Genomic DNA, 26,753 nt, shown 5'->3' on the forward strand with positions numbered 1-26,753 from the left:
ATTCACTTTAAGTGGCATGCACATGATGAAAGCATCATCTCTTCTCTCTATGTGTTAACTAAAGCACCATGTTCATCTGCAGCCACCAAGACCAAATAATGTCCATATGGCATTCTTTCTTTTTTTTACCAATATAAACAATAGCATGTTACATAATTACAACTAGCTTCCATATATGGAAAGTAACATAAAGTCAAGCCAAGCACTCGTAATGTTACAAGCCAAATCTTCCCCCTAACAAAAAATAAATACTTTGTGCCATTATAATCTGATTCCCACTGGACATAATAAATAACATGTTGAATCAGAAAACATTCTGCTTGTTTTGAGTCCAATAACAGTTCTGTAAAAGGCCCTTTTTGAGAATGTTCACCTTAAAGGGTGATTGGCAGCTGTCCACGGAACATGGCTGGAATGCACTCTGTGGTTCTCTGTGGTTCAGAGGTCATAAGTGCTTAGGACGACCATGGGATAGGGGGATGGATGGTGGGATGGAGGGATAAAGAGATGGGGCAATAAGAGGATGGGTAAAGGGGGTTGATCTGGGGTCTCAGGGTGAAGGTCACATGGTTCGTGGGATGAGGGGATGGGGTGAGGGGAGGGTTTGGTCTCAATTAAGGGGGTGTCTAACCTTCAAGGTCACTTAGTCCGTGGGATGGGGTGTTGGGGGGACAGTGGAATGGGGGGATGGAGCGGACGGATAGAGGGATGGAATAGGAGGGAAGAGGAGGGAAGAGGGTACAGGGTTTGTCTCAATTAGTCAGGTCCCATAGTTAAGGTCAAAGTCACATTGTTCATGGGCTGGAGGAATGGCATAATAGAGGGGATGGAGAGATGGGGTGGACGAGGGGGTTGGTCTCAATTAGAGGGGTCTCATCTCAGGATTAAGGATCAAGGTCAGGGTCACATGGTCTCGTTAGCCCTGCAGGGTGTTAGGGGGGTGCGGTTGGTAGTCTCGGTGTGAGCGTTTGTTTGTCCCGCTAGACAGCAAGGACGTAGAGGCTTTGGCGGGGGCCTGCTGATTGTGGATTATCCTTCGGTGGTACAACGGACCCACCCCTGAGCAGCAGAACATCCCTCACGGCCGCTCTGAATGGCTTACTGACGAAACAGTAGAGGAAGAAGTTGACTGCAGTGTTGAGCATGGCCAGCATGTTAGACAGGTCATAGGCCAGGTGGACCCGCCAGTCCTTGTGGACAGAGGACACGTATAGATGATAGATGACCACTATAGTCCTGGGGGCCCAAAGGATGGCGAACGCAGAGGTAATGGCGAGCAGCATGGCGGTGCTCTTACCCAGGCGCCGCCGAGGGGCCATCCGGGCCCCGCTACCACCACGCTCCTCCTGGCACGGGACCTGTTTCTGCCGCGCCTGCAGCCGGTGAATGATCAGCAAGTTCAGAACCAGGAAGATGCTACACGGCAGGAAGTAGATTATCGTCACGTGTGTCCATATGAGGGCAGAGTCCAGGGAGGTGGGCGGGCGGGCGACGCGCCACATGTCAGACCACCAGAAGAATGGTATGCCTGACAACAGCGCCAGGAAAAAGACGACGGTGATGATCCGCCGCGCTCGTGCCGGGTAGCTGATCTGGCGGTGGAGGAGCGGATGGCACAGTGCCACGTAGCGGTCCACGGTTAGGGGTACGGTGGCCCAGATGGATGCGTGGTTGGCAGCAAACTCTGCCATGCTAACCGAGCGCAGCAGGAGGGTGGGGACCTAGAATACAATTAAACACAAAAACTACATTTTATGTGAGAAGTCAGGACAAAGAGGAGATTCACATGAGCAGCAAAACGACAACGTTGATCTACTGTACTTTAAACAACATGTAGGCAGGTCGATTAGAATTCAAACTTTCTCCCAAAATAGATCACTACACCTTTATTGTCCATTCATTACAACAAACAATAAAATGTTGTCCTTTGCTCATTTCTCAACATAATTGTGCCCACTTTTTTTCAGTGCACTGTCGGGGATTTGAGCTGGCAATCCTTTAGCTATACGTCCACCTCCTTAACCACTGGACTACTGTACCTACTTCACGGTGGAACACAGCTGTTTCTAGCAGAAAGCCCACGAAGATAATGAAGAGCTGGGAGAGGATGTCAGAGCCGGTAAGAGCCAGCAGGTACACATGCATAGCCTTCTTAGTACGGGCTGCCAGCCGGGATAGAGCCACCGCAGTCAGTATGTTTACTGATAGATTGAAGGGGGAGGGAGTGGAGAGAGGCAGGGAGGGAGTGTGTAGGCAGAGAGAGGGAGGAGGGAGAGACGGGAGGCAGAGAGAGGGAGGGTGGATTGAGAGAGGGCAGGGTGGAGAAGGAGAGGGGGAAGAGGGAGAGAGGGGAGGGAGAGTGAGTAAGAGAGCGATAGAGAGAGAACATTTATTTAAACACCATTCAAAGTCCATTATACACTACATGACCAAAAGTATGTGGACACCTGCTTATCAAACATCTCCTTCCAAAATCATGGGATTAATATAATTCATCCCAAAGGTGTTCGATGGGGTTGAGGTCAGGGCTCTGTGCAGGCCAGTCAAGTTCTTCTACACCGATTTCGACAAACCATTTCTGTGTGGACCGCGCTTTGTGCACGACCACATTGTCATGCTGAAACAGGAAAGGGCCTCCAAACTGTTGCCACAAAGTTGGAAGCACAGAATCGTCTCATTGTATGCTGAAGCATTAAGATTTCCCTTCACTGAAACTAAGAGGCCTACACCGAAACATGAAAACAGCCCCTGTCCAATGGCGGAAAGCTTTACACCACTCCAGCCAACTCACATTACGCATGGTGATCTTAGCGTTGTGTGCGGCTGCTTGACCATTAAAATCCATTTAATGGAGCTCCCTACAAACAGTTCTTGTGCTGACGTTGCTTCCAGAGGCAGTTTGGAACTCGGTAGTGAGTGTTGCAACCGAGGACGAACGATTTTTACTTACGATGTGCTTCAACACTCGACGGTCCAGTTCTGTGAGCTTGTGTGGACTATCACTTCGCGGCTGAGCCAGTGCTGCTCCTAGACATTCCACTTAAAAATAACAGCACAGTTGACCGGGGCAGCTCTAGCAGGGCAGAAATTTGACAAACTGACTTGTTGGAAAGGTGGCATCCTATGACGGTGCCACGTTGAAAGTCACTGAGATCTTCAGTAAGGCCATCCTACTGCCAATGTGTGTCTATGGAGATTGCATGGCCGTGTGCTCGATATTATACACCTGTCAGCAATGGGTGTGGCTGAAATAGCCGAATCTACTAATTTCAAGGGGTGTCCACATACTTTTATACATATAGTCTACTTGGCTCATGCAGTATTACCGGAAGATATTCTATGGAGGGAGATATTTGTTCTCAGGAAGCAGATAGTATTTCCAAGAGTCCCTTTTTTATAGCCTGGCTGCCGTAACAGTGTGTATGTGTATGTGTATGTGTATGTGTATGTGTATGTGTATGTGTATGTGTATGTGTATGTGTATGTGTATGTCTATGTCTATGTCTATGTCTATGTCTATGTCTATGTGTATGTCTATGTGTATGTGTATGTGTGTATGTGTGTATGTGTGTATGTGTGTATGTGTGTATGTGTGTATGTGTATGTGTGTCTGTGTGGATGTGTGTGTTTTTCCAGTAGTGTGACATACAGTAGCTGCATAGACTTCAGCTGTATTTATATGTAATCAGCTATCATTGTCTGGGGCTCTTTTCGGTGACTTGTCAACAGCACGATATTCCCACTAAAAACAATTGGTGCACATTCTGTCTTCAGCCCTCCGCTCCAACCCACAGACCTCTCAATCCCCACTGGGAGTAATTAGTTCACTGTGCCAAAAGGTCATCTGGAGGATTCAGAGTGAGGGAATGCAGGCGGCTGAATGCAGGCCCTCTAGTCTCCTGCTTCCCCTCCCTCCCTACAACCATCCCTGCCTATGTTGGATCAATAGCACATCACTGTGATCGGCACGTCTGCCGATGTTGTAGCCCCACAACAACACCGACAATGTCAACACAGTTTACTTGAACTGAACACAATCCATTAATGTGACTGTTGTTTTGTCTTGTTGCTCAGGAACGTTGGAGTGTTCATTTTGGAGACTGAGACAGTGTGTGCGCGTGCCTGCATGTGTGCGTGTGCTGTATGCGTGCGTGTACCTGGTACTCCCACACAGAGGAGGGAGCTATAATAGATGACAGGGAAGAAGCCCAGAACACATGTAGACCTCTGCAGATTCCCGTCTCCTGGTTTCAGGCCCTGCTCTGAAGAGCTGGGCACTGTGATGTTGGGCCAATCAAACATGACCTTGGTCGTTCTCCTGGAAGAGAGAGGGAAAGATTTAAAGGGAGGGTGGGAAATGGGAAGAGAGGGAGGAAGATTTGAAGGGAGGGTGGCAAATGGGAAGAGAGGGAGGAAGATTTGAAGGGAGGGTGGGAAATGGGAAGAGAGAAGGGAAGATTTGAAGGGAGGGTGGGAAATGGGAAGAGAGGGAGGAAGATTTGAAGGGAGGGTGGGAAATGGGAAGAGAGGGAGGAAGGGAGATGGAGATACAAAGAGATGGAGGGAGAGAGGGAGTTGGGGAGATAGAACTATAACTATAAAATAACCATAAAACTATAAAATGACACTGAACAAAAATATAAATGCAACAATTTTACTGAGTTACAGTTCATATAAGGAAATAAATCAACTGAAATGAATTCATTGGGCCATAATCTATGGATTTCACATGACTGGGAATACAGATATGCATCTGCAAAGTTGCTGGATATTGGCGGGAACTGGAAAACGCTGTCGTACACGTTGATCTAGAGCATTCTTAGCGTTGTGTGCGGCTTTCCAAACATGCTCAATGGGTGGTGACATGTTTGGTGAGTATGCAGGCCATGGAAGAACTGGGACATTTTCAGCTTCCAGGAATTGTGTACAGATCCTAGTGACATCGGGCTGTGCATTATAATGCTGAAATATGAGGTGATGGTGGCGGATGAATGGCCTCAAGACAATAGGCCTCAGGATCTCGTCATGGTATCTCTATGCATTCCAATTGCCATCAATAAAAGGCATTTGTGGTTGTTGTCTGTAGTTTATGACTGCCATACTATAATCCCACCATGCGGCACTCTGTTCACAACGTTGACATCAGCAAACCGCTCGCCCACATGACGCCATACACGCTGTCTGCCATCTGCCCGGTACAGTTGAAAACGGGATTCATCCGTGAAAATCACACTCAGTATACAGTACCAGTCAAAAGTTTGGACACACCTACTCATTCAAGGGTTTTTCTACATTGTAGAATAATAGTGTTGATGTCTTCACTATTATTCTACAATGTAGAAAATAGTAAAAATTAAGAAAAACCCTTGAATAAGTAGGTGTTTCCAAACTTTTCACTGGTACTGCATATATATATATATATATATATATATATATATATATATATATATATATATATATATATATATATATATATATATATATATATGTATATAAACTCGTCAGACGTCATGATACGTCATCAGAAGTGCGCACTGAATTTGAGGGCTGAGAGAAAAGAGGGTGTGTCGGTTAAGTGTTTGGAATGCAGCCATTGACTGACCAGGTGAATCAAATAAAATAGAATACAATTTGATTAGTCACATGTGCCGAATACAACAGGTGTAGACCTTACAGTGAAATGCTTACTTACGAGCCCCTAACCAACAATGCAGTTAATTTTTTTATATATATATATATATACTACCGTTCAAAGGTTTGGGGTCACTTAGAAATGTCCTTGTTTTTTAAAGAAAAGCACATTTTTGGTCCATTAAAATAACAAAAAATTTATTAGAAATACAGTGTTGACATTTTTAATGTTCTAAATGACTATTGTGGCTGGAAACGGCAGATTTTTTATGGAATATCTACATAGGCGTACAGAGGCCCATTATCAGCAACCATCACTCCTGTGTTCCAATGGCATGTTGTGTCAGCTAATCCAAGTTCATAATTTTAAAAGGCTAATTGATCATTAGAAAACTCTTTTGCAATTATGTTAGCACAGCTGAAAACTGTTGTGCTGATTAAAGAAGCAAGAAAACTGGCCTTCTTTAGACTAGTTGAGTATCTGGAGCATCAGCATTTGTGGGTTTGATTACAGGCTCAAAATGTCCAGAAACAAAGACCTTTCTTCTGAAACTCGTCAGTCTATTCTTGTTCTGAGAAATTAAGGCTATTCCATGTTAGAAATTGCCAAGAAACTGAAGATCTCGTACACCGCTATGCACTACTCCCTTCACAGAACAGCGCAAACTGGCTCTAACCAGAATAGAAAGAGGAGTGGGAGGCCTCGGTGCATAACTGAGCAAGAGGAAAAGTACATTAGAGTGTCTAGTTTGAGAAACAGACGTCTCACAAGTCCTCAACTGGCAGCTTCATTAAATTGTGCCCACAAAACAGCAGTCTCAATGTCAACAGTGAAGAGGCGACTCCGGGATGCTGGCCTTGTAGGCAGAGTTCCTCTGTCCAGTGTCTGTGTTTTTTTGCCAATCTTAATCTTTTATTTTTATTGGCCAGTCTGAGATATGGCTTTTTCTTTGTAACTCTGCCTAGAAGGAATCAGGAGGATAAAATTATGGTCAGATTTGCGTAATGGAGGGCGAGGGACAGCGTTGTATGCATCTCTGTGTGTGGAGTAAAGGTGGTCCAGAGTACTTTTCCCCCGGGTTGCACATTTAACATTTAACAAGTTTCCCGGCATTAAAGTCCCGGCTACTAGGAGCGCCGCCTCTGGGTGAGTGTTTTCTTGTTTGCTTATGGTGGAATACAGCTCATTCAGTGCTGTCTTAGTGCCAGCATCAGTCTGTGGTGTATGTAAAAAATACAGATGAAAACTCTCTAGGTAGATCGTGTGGTCTACAGCTTATCATGAGATACTCTTCCTAAGACGAGCAAAACCTTGAGACTTCCTTAGATATCGTGCACCAGCTGTTATTTACAAAAATACATAGTCTGCCACCCCTTGTCTTACCAGACGCCGCTGTTCTGTCCTGCCGGTACAGCAAACAACCAGCCAGCTGTATGTTGATAATGTCGTCGTTCAGCCACGACTCCGTGAAGCATAATATATTACAATTATTACAGGAATCCAGGTGAAAGCTATGTTCCCTTATTGATGTCACCTGTTAAATCCACTCCAATCAGTGTGGATGAAGGAGAGGAGACATGGATTGTGTATGTCTGCTATTCAGAGGGTGAATGGGCAAGACAAAGGATTTATTTGCCTTTGAACGGGGTATGGTAGTAGGTGCCAGGTGCACCGGTTTGTGTCAAGAACTGCAAGGTTTTCCACACTCAACAGTTTCCCATGTGTATCAAGAATGGTCCACCAATGTGGTTGTAACTCAATATTAGGAAGGTGTCCTTAATGTTTTTAATGTGTACTCGACCAATACAATTTGATTTGATTTGTGATTGTGATGACCAAGTAAAAGGCTCAGTGAACAGTGATTAAGGATGTTTTCCAGAGGGAGACTGAGGCCATACTGAGGCCATGGAGTTTTGACATCTATCTATCTATCTATCTATCTATCTATCTATCTATCTATCTATCTATCTATCTATCTATCTATCTATCTATCTATCTATCTATCGATTCTATCATCTATCTATCTATCTATCTATCTATCTATCTATCTATCTATCTATCTATCTATCTATCTATCTATCTATCTATCTATCTTCATCTATCTATCTATCTCTTCTTTTCTTCATTTCCTTTCTTCTTTCTCTCTCTCAACTCTTTCTGCTCTTTCTCTCTCAACTGTGTTAAGTGAGGTGAGTGAGGTGAAAGTGGACCATGGAGTTGGTCAATTAGACTGAGCTGAGCTACAACAACAGATGGACAGGAATGACCCCATCAGTGGTGCTAACACTACGCTCCATGATGTCACATTTCTATCTCTCCTCTCTCTCTCTCTCTCTCTCTCTCTCTCTCTCTCTCTCTCTCTCTCTCTCTCTCTTCTCTCTCTCTCTCTCTCTCTCTTCTCTCTCTCTCTCTCTCTCTTCTCTCTCTCTCTCTCTCTCTCTTCTCTCTCTCTCTCTCTCTTCTCTCTCTCTCTCTCTCTCTCTCTCTCTCTCTCTCTCTCTCTCTCTTTCCAATTCAATTCAATTCAATTCAATTCAATTCAATTCAAGGGGCTTTATTTGGCATGGGAAACATGTGTTAACATTGCCAAAGCAAGTGAGGTAGATATTATACAAAAGTGAAATAAACAATACAAATTAACAGTAAACATTACACATACAGAAGTTTCAAAACAATAAAGACATTACAAATGTTTATATTATATTCTACAGTGTTGTAACAATGTACAAATGGTTAAAGCACACAAGTTAAAATAAATAAGCATAAATATGGGTTGTATTACAATGGTGTTGTCTTCACTGGTTGCCCTTTTCTTGTGGCAACAGGTCACAAATCTTGCTGCTGTGATGGCACACTGTGGAATTTCTCCCAGTAGATATGGGAGTTTATCAAAATTGGATTTGTTTTCAAATTCTTTGTGGATCTGTGTAATCTGAGGGAATATGTCTCTCTAATATGGTCATACATTGGGCAGGAGGTAGGAAGTGCAGCTCAGTTTCCACCTCATTTTGTGGGCAGTGTGCACATAGCCTGTCTTCTCTTGAGAGCCATGTCTGCTACGGCGGCCTTTCTCAATAGCAAGGCTATGCTCACTGAGTCTGTACATAGTCAAAGCTTTCCTTAAGTTTGGGTCAGTCACAGTGGTCAGGTATTTCTGCCACTGTGTACTCTCTGTTTAGGGCCAAATGGCATTTTAGTTTGCTCTGTTTTTTTGTTAATTCTTTCCAATGTGTCAAGTAATTATCTTTTTGTTTTTTTCTCATGATTGGTTTGGTCTAATTGTGCTGTGTCCTGGGGCTCTGTGGGGTGTGTTTTATTGTGGGACAGAGCCCTAGGACCAGCTTGCTTAGGGGACTCTTCTCCAGGTTCAACTCTCTGTAGGTGATGGCTTTGTTATTGGAAGGTTTGAGAATCGCTTCCTTTTAGGTGGTTGTAGAATTTAACGGCTCTTTTCTGGATTTGATAATTAGTGGGTATCGGCCTAATTCTGCTCTGCATGCATTATTTGGTGTTCTACGTTGTACACGGAGGATATTTTTGCAGAATTCTCCATGCAGAGTCTCAATTTGGTGTTTGTCTCCATTTTGTGAATTCTTGTGGTGAGCGGACCCCTCTCTCTCTCTCTCTCTCTCTCTCTCTCTCTCTCTCTTCTCTCTCTTCTCTCCTCTCTCTCTCTCTCTCTCTCTCTCCTCTCTCTCTTCTCTCTCTCTCTCTCCTCTTCTCTCTCTCTCTCTCTCTCTCTCTCTCTCTCTCTCTCTCTCTCCCTCCTCTCTTCTCTCTCACACACACACACTGCCCTCCTCATCCCCTCTCTCTTCTCACACACACACACCACACACACACACACACACACACACACACACACACACACACACACACCACACACACACACAACACACACACACACACACACACAACACACACACACACACACACACACACCACGTGTGGTAGTAGCAGGATTTACAGCTTGTAGCATAGTGTCAATGTAGCGTATCGGATCTGAATAGGTTTGCTCCTGCGGCATTCGGCATTCAGCGGTTCCCTGTCTTTATACAGTTTTTCTCAGTCGCTTTGGTGCATTTCTTAGATCAAAAGTGCAATTCTTGATACTACTTGTACAAATTCCAAATCATCTAGTCACTTGTGCACATCATTAAAGCAATTTCTTATTCCTTTGAACAAATTGCAATTGATAATGTACAAGTGTCAGCTTTTTTCCACATTATCAATTGCTCATGTCATGTTGATCAAAATATAGTAGATGGTTCTCTGTTGAATAGTCTTACCCCTCAAAACATCTAGGCATTAGTTCCTTGCATAAGCCATTACATGCAAAATTGTTGAACTATTTGTCATAAACTGTCAAGCATAGTTTTACACATTTCTATTAGACCTTTTGTACAAAAACGTGAATTGATGAATCGTGCAGGTGAAATTGACCCTCACTCATGAAGGAATGTAAAGTGTTAGTTCAACCAACAATCAACCAGTTGTCTAAATTGCTCAAAGGTGCATCTCATGAAGAATCAATTGGCAAGCATATATAGACAGACCACAACACAGAGTTGCAATTTTCCAATAATGGATGGACCAGGAAACGAACAGGGTCAACAGCCAAGAGGAGCAAGAAGAGGAGCAAGGATGCGTGGTGGAAGGCAAAACAGAGGAAGAGGCAGAAGAGGACATAGGCGCATATCTGATGACATAAGGGCCACTATTGTAGACCATGTTGTCAATCATGGCCTTACAATGGCTGAGGCGGTTCGAAGGGTGCAGCCGAATATTGGGAGATCAACCGTGTCCTCAATAGTTCAAACGTTTCGAAGAGAGAACAGGTATGTCCACCAATGTACAGTGRACTGTTACTGTATATAAGCAGTATACTGTATACTTCCTACAATGCTTCATATTACAGTAGTCCACTTGTATTTCACAGCATACAGAAATATACTCTATACAGATACATACTGCACCTTACATGCACCCACCTGTATGTTTTACAGTAAAATGTGTGTTCGCARAGTTTTTGTCMATGTGAAAGTGTGCGATGCATCACTGCATTTTTCCCCACATAGGACTGCAAGATTACCTCAAACCGGTGGCAGAGGACGCCTTTTCACACCTCAACAGGAGGAGGCTATTTGCACCATGGTCCGAGCAAYCAATGCCATGAGACTCAGGGAAATACAAAGGACCATTATAGAAGACAACGATGTCTTTGAAAACATCCATACGGTTAGCATCTCCTGCTGGCTGCAATGGATGCAGCATGTGAGGACATCACAGTAGACGCCTGCAGAGGATGGATAAGGCATTCCAAAAGATTCTTTCCACGTTGCATTGGAAGGGAAAATATCCGGTGTGATGTGGATGAGAATATGTGGGCCGACAGACAGGAACGTCTGGATGTGTAGAGACAGCACAACAGTGCTGCGGGCAAAGTTGTGCCTTAGGGGTGGTTTCCTGTGTTTCTTTCTAATTTAGTTTTTTTTCCTTTGTGCCCCTTGGGTTGTCCAGTCTCTTTCAATCAATAACCCACATACAGTAATATGTAAATAGTACTGTTGAAATTGATATATGCCATAGAAGTGCAGCCTTGTGCATTTTCAATACAGTAACTGTCATCCAAACTGTAGCCTAAGTTTACATCAGGTAATACTGTCAAAGTACACAGTTACATTGACAACATGCCTAAACATTTTGACYACCTTGTTRGTGAACAATYACTCAATGACTTATCATTCTGATGACACTGACATGATCATTGGCATGAATATTTACTTTTGAGAGATGTACTAAGGATTTTTAGTAACTGACTAGCTTTAGAAACATATCTATTGTATATTGCAGTTTGTACAAATTGTTCTGAGAAATGCACTTATTATTTTGCACATGTTAGGGATGATGTGAAAAATGCACCAAAGCGACTGAGAAAAACTGTAATTTGTGGTGTGCTTTATCAGTGGAGGTGTTCTCTCTCTTTCTCTCTGTGTGGCAGTAATATTGACTCTCTTGTCTTTTTCATCTCTCCTCTAGACTATATGGTGGAGTTATATTTCAGTACAGTATGTCATCAAAGCGGTTTTGCAGATCAGAGATGTGTGTTTAGCCATTTTAATTAGCCACACGGTCAGCATTTTGTTGTCTCCGATAATGTTGATACTGGAAGTGTTATTGTGTCTAACACAAAAAAATCACTCTCAATTATGCCAATTGATAGAAATTCTTTAAAATGGATGTAAGACTTTGACCATTTATGCTGTGCTTTAGAGAAAGGTCTAATTTCCCTTGTCTTTGGCACGACTAGATAACAAGACTTTACATTTACATTACGCGTAAAACACAGGCAGGTAATGGTTCCTGTAAGCCTGATGGTGCCATCTTTGGAACGAATCTATCTGTTTTAACAGTATTCCACTTCTTATCCATTTCCAGCCCTTGTAATCCACCAGTGAAATATGTTGTAATGAATCCTTTATTATAATGTCTGCTTACTCCGCCGTGCTCCGCTCCGTCAGTCTTTGCACGGAGTCAGCAGCGGCCCGATCGAGGGCCATAAATTAAGTTCCGGCTTGCCACTGTCTCTACCTCTCTACAGAGGTGTGCCCTGAGTACTTAAATCCCTGTATGTCATTATTCTGAAATATCTTTACTCATTTTAAGCGGTCTCTCTCACAGCCTGCACCGTTTATGTTATGTAAGTGCCACAAGCACACTTGAGACAGAATGTCCTGGAGTATTTCCCAAATGTAAGCCTATTCCCCTACACACTAAAAACAAATGGTTCTACATAGTGCCAAATATGGGTTCTTTGGCTCGTAACCATAGCGGATCCCTTTTTGGTGCTATGTAGCAGGGGTTCCAAAACGTTTTCACCCAGGGCCCCTTTCCAGCATTGGGGGACATCAAGTGCCCCTCCCCCCTGCACGCGAGTGCCACGTCTATTTCTATGGGCACAAGCAGTGTTCATGACATAAACTGTTCACACCCCTCTTGTAAGTAGGTCTAATAAAAAAAATCCAACTTCTATTAGGCTGTTAAGCCTCAGAGCCTACCTCAGCCAGTTAAGTTATTTTATATAGGTCTAGGCTCCGAAGAAATAGACTGCAATTAAGCCCTCTTGTTGTTTGTAAAGTCAAATTAAGATTATTGTTGAAATGAATTGCTCGACTGGTGTAAGTTTTCTCCGTCTGTTGGTGTGCAACATTTGCATTACAAGTTAGCTGGCGGTTGCCGCCAGTTGTTTTTTAAATTGAACCTTTATTTAACTAGGCAAGTCAGGTAAGAACAAATTAAAATTTACAATGACGACCTACCCCAGATGACGCTGGGACAATTTTGCACCGCCCTATGGCACTCCCAATCATAGTTGGATGTGATACAGACTGCATTTGAACCAGGGACCATAGTAAAGCATCTTGCACCGAGATGCAGTGCCTTAGACCGCTGCACCACTCGGGAGCCATGACCAATATATATTAATGTTAATGTTCTGAATTTTTTATGTTCTAATATATATATATATATATTATATAAAAAAATGTTTAAAAATAATAATAATAATAATAATACTTTTCCCCCTTTCCACGTTCAAGATTCCAATTGATAAAGTGTTTTAGCCACAATCGGCCCCAACCCCAATTAATGCATTTGGGCACAGTCGATAGCGTGCTGGACTTTGGGCTAGAATGTTGAGGGTTCAAAACCTGCTCCCTGCTTGTTTCATTACGTTATTATGCCGGTCTCAGAGCAAATAGCCTGGATTGTTATTCCCATCTCATTCCTCGCTCTCTTCCACGTGGCGTGCTGGCAGGATGTACTTTAAAAAAATTCTGTGCATATGAATTACAAATCAGCCTTTACTTAAATCATGTTTCTAGTCTATTGCATAGTTACAATGTGTAATCATTGATGTCCCAGGAGCAGGAGTGGTAAACATTGTTGAAGTGTATAATTGTAATACATCATTCAAAGAATGGAGTTTGATACACCTGGTATTGAATATGACTGGAAAAAAACGTGCTAAACAGCAATTTTCATAAATTTACTTTATGACAAAAAAATATGCACAATCATTTGTCTCTACATTAACTAACATATTCCTCTCAATTGTAAATGTTTTGCTTGACTTGTTATGACGTTATAATTACTTAAATTTGCTTCCACCGTAATGTTTTGTCAGCCATCTTTGCTGAAGAAAGTCACCAGGGACGGGTGGCTCGTGTCAAATTCGTCATTGGAACCATCCAATATGAACTTTGGGACCCAAATGCATAATGAGTGCTCTTACTCCCCCTTACGGTGGTCTGGAGCAATGAAGCCGTGACGCTGGGAACCTCTAAGTCCCGCTGTGTAAGCTTGCAACTTTAAAAGGAGGAACCACTGTACTGAACAAAAACATAAATGCAACAATCAACAGTTTCAACGATTTTACTGAGTTACAGTTCATTTTAGGAAATCAGTCAATTGAAATCAATTCATTAGGCCGTAATCTATGGATTTCACATGACTGGGCAGGGGTGAAGCCATGAGTGGGCCTGGGAGGGCATAGGCCCAACCACTGGGGAGCCAGGTCCAGCTAATCAGAACTAGTTTTTCCCCGCAAAAGGGCTTTATTACAGACAAAAATACTCCTCAGTTTCATCAGCTGTCCTGGTGGCTGGTCTCAGATGATCCCGCAGGTGAAGAGGCCGGATGTGGAGGTCCTGGGCTGGCGTGGTTACACATGGTCTGCGGTTGTGAGGCCAGTTGGACGTACTGCCAAATTCTCTAAAATTATGTTGGAGGTGGCTTATTAAATCATCTGGCAACAACTCTGGTGGACATTCCTGCATTCAGAATGCCAATTGCATGCTCCCTCAAAACTTGACATCTGTGGTATTGTGTTGTGTGACAAAACTACATGTTTTACAGTGACTTTTTATTGTCCCCAGCACCATGTACCTGTGTAACGATCATGCTGTTTAATCAGCTTCTTGATATGCCATACCTGTCAGGTGGATGGATTATCTTGGCAATGAGAAATGCTCACGAACAGGGATGTAAACACATTTCTGCACGAAATTTGAGAGAAATAATAGCTTTTTGTGTGCATGGAAAATTTCTGTGATCTTTTATTTTAGCTCATGAAACATGGGACCAACACTTTAAATGTTGCGTTTATATTTTTGTTCAGTATAGAACCCTTTTTTGAAGATTCTATAAAGAACCATGCTCACAAGGTACTACATGGAACCTGTATGATGCTATAAAGAACCCTTTCCTAAGCTTCTAAAGATAACTATTAAAAAAAGGTTCTACTGTATATAGCACCAAAAAGAGTTCCGCTATAGTTACAACCCTTTTTGGTGCTGTATACAACCATTTTTAATGGTTCCTTATAGAACCTTTATGGATAATGATTATTTAAAGAACATTTATCAATCTCAAAGGTTCTACCATATGAAGAACCATATACGGTAATTATTTTACGGTTAGACATATTATATTGTCAAATTTCTATAGGTGTTATTATTGACAAGTTGAACCCTGTGAGCTACCTCTGGAACAGCTGAGGATTCTTGAGGAGAAAAGTAAAACTGATGTAGACAACAGTTCTCAAATAACACAAGGCCATACCATCACTGGTCATCATCATATTTAACATGTAATGGCGTAACGCAACAGATTAGATAAACTGGAATGACACTCACTCATGGTTGCACAAAATGAGCTGTGCGAAAACCACCCACCTAAATATTCTAATAGAGGAAAGAACGTTTTTTTGAACTGCAAAGAACCATTGAAGGGTTCAGTGTTCTTTGAATCATTATGGTTCCACGTAGAAAAATCACCCTTCCAAAACAACCCTTAAAGGAACCCTCTTTTCTTAGTGCGTTTACAATGTTATAGGCTCTGGTCAAAAGTAGTGCATAGGTTGCTGTTTGGGATGCTCATCTTAGGACAAGCTCTGAGAAAAATTATAGTCGTGAGAGAAACACATTTCTCTACTCCGTCTCTAGTATTATAGAGTGACAATGACTAAACCAGCTAGCAGTCGCGAGTCAACAAACCTGCTATCCTCTCTGTAATACAACATTGTCTTTAAGAGGTAGAATTATCCACAGAAAAGTATTCCACTATATACAAATCCAAGTCCAGCCATTGATATTGGTTTTAATTAATAGCCTCAATGTCAATGGAAAGTGCAGATACAAAAAGATGCCTGCATATGGATTTTCATATCATTCAAATATTTTATAGTGTGGATATTGTGGATATTATTCAGACAATTTTTTCAGACTACTACTCCCTTATTCCAAGAGGCAGCTGTGAATGTTTAGATTCCTGGAAGGACATTCTCTTTTTTAGCAAGATGTTCTTTATTACAGTAGTCAGCATATATAGTCAACGATAAGACTATACGCCTGAGACATTCTGTACCAAGTCACTTTCCACTTACTATAAGGTTAGTAGTCAATGTACAGCCTGAGACATTGAACATTGGGACAGTCCTTCTTGTGCTAGGTCAATGTCATGGTCCTCCAACTGTAAGGTTTCCCCCAGTGGATTCAGGATCCTTGGCAGAAATGATGTGTCCAGAGAGGCTACACATGCTGAGGGTGAGATTGGACTGTGGATTCCTGGCTTCCTGAGAATGACTGTCTCCACCCTAATTGGTGTTAGAGCAACTACACCATACTGCTCTTCAGCAGCAGTCTGTAAAGCCTACACCGCCATTAAAGTCTTGCTACCCAGGGGAAATATAGTCCTATTGTATAGATCTGATATACTCATAGACAATCTTCATTCCCACCAGGCTGGTTTGCCAGCAAAGCATCAGCCTGAGCCGAGACAAAGGTCTCTGTGGAAATCTATGTGCAAATGAGGAAAACGCCTCATTCAAGACAACCAAATTAGTAGCCACTAGCCAACTCATGCAGGGTCTCATATGCAAATGCCTGTAGTGTATGGGACTGTATCCAGGCACTATTATAATAAAGGAAAGGGCTGCCCTGGGGTTCAGCTCCATCCAGATGAACAGTGGGGGAGTGGAGCACCTGTGAGTGGAGCAGAGGTAGCCTGGTCCCAGCGACCCATGCCATCGATGACCATATAGGAGTTGGCAAGACAACACAGAGCAAATTCTCCAGTGCCTATATGGGTCCACACTTTTGAGTGTTAAATTAACACTGTGCTTAGTGAGGACGCCGTTCCACTTAGTCAGTTACGGAATTAACACTTTCAGTTTCATGAATAACACCTCATATAGTATTTTTAACACTAGAAAGGGTATATAGTTTACACCAATGGTGTTATGCAATAACACTTCATAAAGTATTTTTAACCATGACACCAAAAGGTACATATCTCTTGACAAGGTCCCTCAGTGTTGGGTTAAGGACAATACAATACAATACAAGTCTTTATTGCCACATGCCCCTATGTAAGTATTTACAAAAACTTCAGAACTGTTAGCATGCACAGTCTAAACTAATATAACGATAGATCACTTAAACTGGTACAACACTTCCATTCACAGGGTGCCAAAAATAACAGATTGAAAGCCACGCCCCCAACAAGCCATGCCTCCAATACAGTGACAACCCGTCATTCAGGGCAGGTGGGGCAGAGCCTGTTTTGCATGTTATTTTGGCATTACGTGTCACATATCAGTTTACAAACATTGTAAAAAAAATATATATCATTGAGTTAATAAAGCTGCATACAATCATGGTCTCTTTCTTGTTTTCTTGAGTAAGGCAGCCCCAGAATGCAGGTGCTTCAGCCTAGCTCAGTGCTTTCTGTGGTGGTGGGGCAAGCCAGCAGAAAATATGGAGTGTTGCACCGTGATTGGCTCAGTGTTCTGTCACTCATGCAGACATCACGTCACCGCCAAGTCCAAGGGTAGAGCTAGAAAATTCTAGCCCCATTGGGTGCTGCCATAGAGTTACATTAGAAGTGCCCATCCAAAAAGGCTCAAGGTCATTGGGCACAGATAACATGACGTCAAATCACGTTATATGTACAGTAGCTAGCAGTCATCATCATGAATCAAATTGACAATCTACTGGCAAATACTTTTTAATCCTTGTCATATGAAGAGAAATAATGAAGCGAAATTATAGATAAAACATATCGGTGCTCATTGGCCATTGGACCTAAACATTACACAACAAGTTGGAAATCGCAAATTCAACAATGAGTGGTTTGGAAGGAATCAGTGACAGTGGCTAACTGCAAGCATTGCGAAGCAATCACTAGCCTGCTATTCAGTGGAGTGGCTGTGTGGTCCCAAATCTGGGATTAAGGGGCTCTTTTCCAGGTCTAAAGTGATAAACATTCAACATTGGCCATGCTGTCAATGAAGCATGATTTGTGCCAAGCTCAAAACAACTTAACTCGGAACTGCGAAAACTTGACTTCAGTGAGTTCAAGACAACTGGGAAGTTGGGAATAAACAAGCTCTGACTGGCAAAATACATTTTGAACGGTCATCCAACTCGGAATTGTAAATCCGGCCTCTTTCTAGAGCTACAACCTGAATATCAATGACGTCATCATGATTCGACCTTGTTTTTTTCCGAGTTCCCAGTTGTTTTGAAAGCACCATAAATCCAGAGAATGCCAGACTTTGACGACAAAATGTGCCCATGAAGGACTGCCGTGCCACCTTCTTGTTCAATAATGTATTGTTTGCTGCTGCATAAATGGTGTAATATGCCAGGGAGATATGTATACTGTAGCTAAGAAAGTAATACTAAGTGTATGTTGTGTAGTAAGATGTTCGTAGCCCATGTGCCTCACCCTAATAATTTGGTCTATTTACCCATTTTAATTTCGCCTACTGTTCTGACTTGCTGGTGCACATGTAGCCTATAACTTTGTTTAGAGAAATGTAATCATCGAATATTGTAAGAGCTTTCATTGTCTGCTTATAAGCCCCCTTTATTTATCCTACGTTCTGACTTGGTGTACAGGGAGAACATTGTAAGAATGGCCCATGTTCAGAATTCTGTCACTGTACATTTCAAAAGTGCTGAACAAATAGTTATATTGACTATGTCTGTCCTAGCTCGCTCATTAATGTCTTAATCAAAATTACAGATTCCCTCTTATCTGCTTGTCGTCCCCTTATGCCATAATTTGTACATCTCAATTGTCAGTAGAAACCACATTTGTTTAAGCAAGTCAACTATATCAGCTATATTTCTTTTAAAGGCAGTAAACAAGGTTGAATGAACTGTTTCGCTGCCAGACAAGGCTCCGCTGATAGCCAGGTTTAGCAGTTGTAAGATGTTGGGACTGCTGTTGGGACAGCTTTATATAGGCCGTTTGTGGGCACTATTTGTCACCGTTACAGTGCAATTCCTATATTCTTTAGTGTTGTGTTGTGGCTTTGCTGGCATGCATTTTATACCCCACCAAGATTTGCATGTTAAATCGCCACTGCTCAAATATAGTTTCCCAGTATGCCTTTTCGAGTGACCACCCATGACTGTATTTGTTAGTGACAGAGATACGTTTGTTGAATTTGTTCATGTTCAGTCCTGTGGACTACACCAAAAGAGATCCTACTGTAGGTGAATGTTATCAATGAAATGTTATGACAGTACATATATCATAAGTCCTTACTTTGATGGCCAAGTTTTACCTTAACACAGTGGTGTTAGGAACCTCTGGTTTACGGGCCACATCAGGCCTGAAAGATATAGTATGCTGTCTTGCGAAGTGATTCTAATTGAATCCAGGTAGATCCAACAGTGGACTTTTTATTCACTCACAACCTGCATTCAGAAGAACTAGCTTGCTCTGTAATACAGAATGAGTACTACTTGGATTTCAATTACTTATTTTTTTACATTTATTTATTAAAAATTAATATTGAAAATAAATATGTTGATTTCGCAAATGTTAAAATATATTGTTGAACATAATATATTCTACGGGCATATTGGAGTTGTGATCCAATTTATAGGCATTACCAACAGAGTAAATGTGAAAATGCATTCAAAATGGTCGCCCTCTGCTGATGATTTGCAGGATGTGCAAAGATACAAGTAAAAGGAGGGTTGTGGATGGTAACATTGGCTAGGTTTCCATCCAATTGGCGACAGATTTATGCGAATATGCGAATATTCTAAAATCTGCATGAAGAAAATATGTGCATTTTCACACCAGTGGTGTGTTTCCACCAGACGGAGTTGTTGTGGATAAAAGTCAGTGTGTGATGACATAGTGCACACAAAAACAAATGTTTCACTTAAGTTTTCATATACTGAATAAAAATCTAAAGTTCAATGTGTTTCCATCGCATGTTTAATTCTACCGATAGTTTTGTTAGAGGCTTTAAATAGCAAATGTGCCTACTCTGGTCTTGGTACGTGTGCTCTAGCCAACAGCTCGCAGATACAGTACAGGTAGACTAGTCTACATTATGAGATTATTATGGATATGAATATTTGTATTTGTCAAACGGCAGTCAAGCATCGATCATCATGTCATAAGACCTTTTATTGGAAAGGAGCATCAAGATCACCGTGCACTCTCACCCTTTGAAGTTAGTCATAAATTATTTCATCTATTGCCTAATAAACTGCATGGTTTCCTGAGTTGAAGTGGGAAGACCACACATCATATCATCGCGTAACTCCAAGTTTACTTTGATATGATTTCCGCATAAAAGCTATTCCACCACCATTTCTCGCATAATTAATTTTACCGGCACAAATGCAGGAATGCCCACATGCAGGAACACCCCTGAATTGCAGGCTGCAGTTGCACACTGTTGGTTGGAATGGTTTGTTTCAATATCTATGTTTGTGCATGTACTGTACATTGATTGATTGATTAATCTTGTGCTACATAAACATAAATAAACATACATTTTTCTAAACTAATCCAGTCAGTCAGTTAGATTTTTTACACTCCGTTACTGAAATGTTTGTTCGAGTTTAATTGCCTTAGGTAATTATAATCCATAAAACGTATGTAATAACTCCATTATGTTGCAATTATAAAGTAATTGCCAAAGTCCTATGTATCAACAATGTTTCTATTGTAATAATCACAAAGTTATGGTAACACTTGACATCAAGTTCTTATATATGTGTAGTATTACCTTATGTCTCACTTATTAAGAAAAAAATATGTGTTACATCATTTTGAAGCTGCAAAGATGGTCTACTTGTCACACTCGTCGTCCTCCTCATCTGAGGAGGAGAAGTTTGAAGGATCGGAGGACCAATATGCAGCGTGGTATGTGTTCATCATGAATTTAATAAACAGAGAACACTGAACAAACTATACAAAACAATAAACGAACAAGAAGCTATATAAGAAATGTGCTGACACAAGCAACTAACATAGACAATCACCCACAACCCACAATGACAAAACAGGCTACCTAAATATGGTTCCCAATCAGAGACAATGACTAACACCTGCCTCTGATTGAGAACCATATCAGGCCAAACACAGAAACAGACAAACTAGACATACAACATAGAATGCCCACTCAGATCACACCCTGACCAAACAAAACATAGAAACATACAAAGCAAACTATGGTCAGGGCGTGACACTACTCTCATGTTTAGGTGATTCCATGTTCCTCATGTATTTAATTATACCTATAAGATTAAGATTCATATCTAAGTGGCCTCCAAACCATGTGCTTATGATCATATATTTAGAGTAATTAAACTAAGTGTTGTAAGTTTTAGTTCTTCATTTAATATGTGGCAGCCATCGAGTAAATATTTTTGGGGCGTCAAATAATTTGTATATATTCAAATAGCTTCAAAAATTATTTGGTTTTCTGAGAGGTATTCTAAATACTTTCAAATATTATTTGTTTTTCTGAAACCCGTATTTGAATAGCAAAGAAAAAGTTGCCTTTTAGTTTAAACTCTTTATAAACTCTATTCGACTACCTTGAGAATTTGAAAAGTTGGTATTTTCAAATAAACTACAAAATATAACTATTTTTGGCCCAGGTCTGCTCAACATTGGTTATTAACACCAACACTGGGGTTCCTTTACACCATTGAGCGCTAATTTCATTCTTAGAGAGTTAATTTAACTCCTGCATCAACAATAGAAATGTTACACAGAAAAATCAACACTAGGTAACACTGGCTGATTTGCTGTGCATGAACAGTCCTGGGACAAGGCTAGATCTGAGCGGGGTTTGGTATCTTGTGTCCACCTCTGAGCTGAAATAACCTCTATCTTTAGATTAGCCCCTCTGCTCCACTCAGTCTTCTCAATTATTCATGCAAAGGGGCAGTTTCAGTTCACCTGCTGGGCGCTCGTCTCGCGGCCTGGGACTGGGAGATAGAGATAGCTAGGGCAGGGCTCAAGGACAGGACGCCGGCTGGTGCGGTCAACATAGTGATATTGTGCATTTCGGTGATATCACCATTTCAGATGAAGATCAGAGAAAGGAGAGGAGAATAATATATTTCACCTTTTGAGAGGAAAGTGTGGGTGAGAGTTCAGGTTTCATTTTGGCAGCTAAGGCTGCTGCATACAGTACAGTGCTGGTTGTGACAGGAGGACAAAGGGAAAAGCTGACTAGACACCAGAATGTGCCAGTTAAAGAAGCCTTCAATTCACTCCTTTCAGTTCATAGTTAGACACACTCTCTCTCTCTCACACACACACACACACACACACACACACACACACACACACACACACACACACACACACACACACACACACACACACACACACACACACACTGGACGGAGCACTGCCGTTCACATTTTACAACTCTTAAACTGACCTGTATTTCCAGGGCAGGCGGCCACAGATATTAACATGACACAATCCAGAAGTACACTTTGGCATCAGAAGTAATTGGCTGCTATTTTTACTCCACGAATCACTCTAGAGTAACTCTTCCATATAAAACTTGAGGTTGTTGAAAATAACAGAGAGTCAAACATATCCTAGATGTGCAGATTCACAGAAAGTACTTTTTAGTCAGACTCTCTCTCTGGTTCATTTTATATTCATGTCATTTAGCAGACACTCTTATCCAGAGCGATTTACATGAGCAATTAGGGTTAAGTGCCTTGCTCAATGGCATATGGACAGACATTTCACCTAGACAGCTCAGGGATTCAAAAGAGCAACTTTCGGTTACTGGCCCAAAGCTAGGCTACCTGCCGCCCTTCTGCCTTCTACTAGGGAGTTTTTCCTCCATGGTGTAAACTTTTACAATCCTGCGCACTGTAAGGACTAACAATAAAAGTAAAACAAATGTAAAAAATAATGTCAGAAAAGATAGAACTGACATAACTGTGTACCTCAAAGAACAGTAAATCATACAGTAAGAATCCAGTATATAAACATTTGAAGAGATAGCAGCCTTTCCCTTGTACTCTATTACCATGTACGGTCAGCATCTGTTGTACCTGTGATGCCAGACTAAACTAGTCATCATGTGTCATCAGGTAAAAGGAGAAGTAAGACTCTTACCTTTACAACCGTTCTTCACAGTATCTCCCCATCTGTCTCATAGGTCCCTGTGTCTGTTGACCTCCATCTGTAGCCGAATCCCTACCGCTGCAGCTGCCAGTGACACTAACAACCCACACAGCCACTGGAGAAGAGGAAGAGGAGAGGAAGAAGAACAGAACTGAGCTCCCTGCAGCAGGCTCATCACTGCGGCGAGTGCAAGAGTAAGTGAATGAGGAGAGGAGGAGAGGAGAGGTGAGACCGAGGAGAGGGAGAGAGAAAGAGAGAGAGGGAGAGAGAGGGAGGGGTGGGGATCAAGAAAAGGGATATTGATCTTAGGATGGATAGAAACAGGTAAAGGAGGGAAACTGTTTGTGGAAAACATAGAGAAACAAAGACAATGAGAGCAAGAAACAGCATAGAAAGTAAAAGCTTTTATTCAATAACCCTACAGTTTACATATAGCAGAGCTGTACACTCCCCAGACTGAAACCAGTCTGTGGACTAAAATGCAAGCAAACTTTTTTACCTAATTTCTACCAGCATGTCACATGTGCAACCAGAGGAAAAAAAGAGACGCATATGAAGCTCTCCCTCGCCCTCCATTTAAAAAACCTGACCATAATTCTATCCTCCTGATTCCCGCTTTCAAGCAAAAACTAGAGCAGGTAGTACCAGTGACTGGCTCAATACGAAAGTGGTCAGGTGAAGCAGATGCTACGCTACAGGAATGTTTTGCTAGCACAGATTGGAATATGTTCCGGGATTCATCCAATGGCATTAAGAAGTATAACACCTCAGTCACTGGCTTCATCAATAAGTGCATCGACGACGACGTCCCCACAGTGACCGTGTGTACATATCCCAACCAGAAGCCATAGATTACAGGCAACATCCGCACCAAGCTAAATGTCTTTTATGCTCGCTTTGAGGCAAGTAACACTGAAGCATGCATGAGAGCACCAGCTGTTCTGGACGACTGTGTGATCACACTCTCCATAGCCGATGTTCACAATGCCGCGGGGCCAGATGGATTACCAGGACGTGTACTCAGATTATGCGCGTACCAACTGGCAAGTGTCTGCACTGACATTTTCATCCTCTCCCTGACCGAGTCTGTAAAACCAACATGTTTCACGCAGACCACTATAGTCCCTGTGCCCAAGAAAGTGAAGGTAACCTGCCTAAATGACTACTGCCCTGTAGCATTCATGTCGGTAGCCATGAAGTGCTTTGAAAGGCTGGTCATGACTCACATCAACACCATCATCCCGGAAACCCTAGACCCATTCCAATTCGCATTCCACCCCAACAGATCTACAGATGACGCAATCTCAATCTCAATCTCAATCGCTCTCAACACTGCCCTTTCCCACCCGGACAAAATAAACAAATGTGTGAGAATGCTGTTCATTGACTACATCCCTCTGCAACTGGATCCTGGACTTCCTGAAAGGCCGCACCCAGGTGGTAAGGGTAGGCAACAACACATATGCCATGTGCGTGCTTAGTCCCCTTCTCTAATCCCTGTTCACCCACGACTGTGTGGCCAAGCACGACTCCAACACAATCATTAAGTTTGCTGACAACACAACAGTGGTAGGCCTGATCACCGACAACGATGAGACAGCCTATAGGGAGGAGGTCAGAGACCTGACAGTGTGGTGCCAGGACAACAACCTCTCCCTCAATGTGAGCAAGACAAAGGAGCTAATCATGGACTACAGGAAAAGTAGGGCCGAACAGGACCCCATTAACATTGACAAGGCTTTAGGGGAGCGGGTTGAGAGCTTCAAGTTCCTTGGTGTCCACATCACCAACAAACTATCATGGTCCAAATACACCAAGACAGTCGTGAAGAGGGCACGACAACACCTTTTCCCCTCAGGAGACTGAAAAGATTTGGTATGGGTACTCAGATCCTCAAAAAGTTCTACAGCTGCACCATCGAGAGCATACTAGCCGGTTGCATCACCGCCTGGTATGGCAACTGCTCAGTATCCGACCATATTGCGCTACAGAGGGTAGTGCGTACGGCCCAATACATTGCTGGGGCCAAGCTTCCTGCCATCCAGGACCTATATACTTGGCCCAAAAATCTGTCAAAGACTCCATTCACCCAAGTCATAGACTGTTATTTCTGCTATCGCACGGCAAGCGGTACCAGAGCGCCAAGTATCGGTCCAAAAGACTCCTTAACAGCTTCTACCCTCAAGCCATAAGACTGCTGAACAATTAATCAAATGGCCACCCTGACTATTTATATTAACACCTTTGTTTTTACACTGCTGCTATTCGCTGTTTATTATCTATGCATAGTCACTTTACCCCTACCTACATGTACAAATTACCTCGACTAACCTGTACCCCTGCACATTGACTCGGTACCGGTACCCCCTGTATATAGCCTCATTATTGTTATTGTTATTTTGTTACTTTTTACTTTTGTTTTTACTTTAGTTTATTTAGTAAACATTTACTTAACTCTATTTCTTGAACTGCATTGTTGATTAAGGGCTTGTTAGTAAGCATTTCACGGAAAGGTCTACACTTGTTGTATTCAGCGCATGTGACAAATCAAATTTGATTTGATTTGAGACAGACTGTATAACACAGGCAAACCAAGGTGACAAATAAATGTCTGATTATTTAGCTGCATTAAATACACTGTAAAACGTTTCCTTTCATTCTTACAATAAATTACTGTCAGCACAGAAGCCAGTCAATTACTGTAGATTTACAGGACCTTTACTGAAACAAAAATGTACAGCATATTACTAGAGCTCCACACTACAGCAAAATGCTGTATTTCTAGAATTTACAGTGTACGGGATGCAGAGTGGTTAGTAAACTGTTAGTTTAAAGTGCAGGCAGCTTGTGCCGATGATGGGCAGTATTTATGTTACAGTGGATTTGGAAACTATTCAGACCCCTTGAATTTTTCCACATTTGTTACGTTACAGCCTTCTTCTAAAATTGATAAAATTGTTTTTTCCCTCATCAATCTACACACAATACCCCATAATGACAAAGCAAAAACTTTTTTTCTTTTAAATTTTGCCAATTTATATATATACACTTCCGTTCAAAAGTTTGGGGTCACTTAGAAATGTCTTGTTTCTGAAAGAAAGCAAGAGGACAACTACATTAGTGTGTAGTTTGAGAAACAAAAGCCTCACAAGTCCTCAACTGGCAGCTTCATTAAATAGTATTCGCAAAACACCAGTCTCAACGTCAACAGTGAAGAGGCGACTCCGGGATGCTGGCTTTCTAGGCAGAGTTGCAAAGAAGCCATATCTCAGACTGGCCAATAAAAATACAAGATTAAGATGGGCAAAAGAACACAGACACTGGACAGAGGAACTCTGCCTAGAAGGCCAGCATCCCGGAGTTGCCTCTTCACTGTTGACGTTGAGACTGGTGTTTTGCGGGTACTATTTAATGAAGCTGCCAGTTGAGGACTCTTCAAGTCCCTGCTACTGAAAAACATCCCCACAGCATGCTGCCACCACCGTGCTTCACCGTAAGGGTGGTGCCGTGTTTCCTCCAGACGTTACACTTGGCATTCAGGCCAAAGAGTTCAGTTTTGATTTCATCAGACCAGAGAATCTTGCCTTTTACTGTCATGTGCCTTTTACTAAGGAGTGGGTTCTGTCTGGCCACTACCATA

General features: G+C 42.1%; 1 protein-coding gene across 1 annotated transcript; it reads right to left on the reverse strand.

Moving 5' to 3' along the window:
• Positions 1-357: 357 nt before the first annotated feature.
• Positions 358-4,302, reverse strand: gpr142 (G protein-coupled receptor 142). Its single transcript, XM_024007733.2, is given in 5 exon segments — positions 358-952; positions 954-1,048; positions 1,050-1,721; positions 2,044-2,201; positions 4,158-4,302. Coding segments are annotated over 5 exon segments (1,119 nt in total). The 3' UTR covers positions 358-903.
• Between the last annotated feature and the right edge of the window lie 22,451 nt (positions 4,303-26,753).

This window comes from Salvelinus sp. IW2-2015, linkage group LG18, assembly GCF_002910315.2.
Source record: "Salvelinus sp. IW2-2015 linkage group LG18, ASM291031v2, whole genome shotgun sequence".
In the NCBI taxonomy this organism is placed as follows: domain Eukaryota; kingdom Metazoa; phylum Chordata; class Actinopteri; order Salmoniformes; family Salmonidae; genus Salvelinus; species Salvelinus sp. IW2-2015.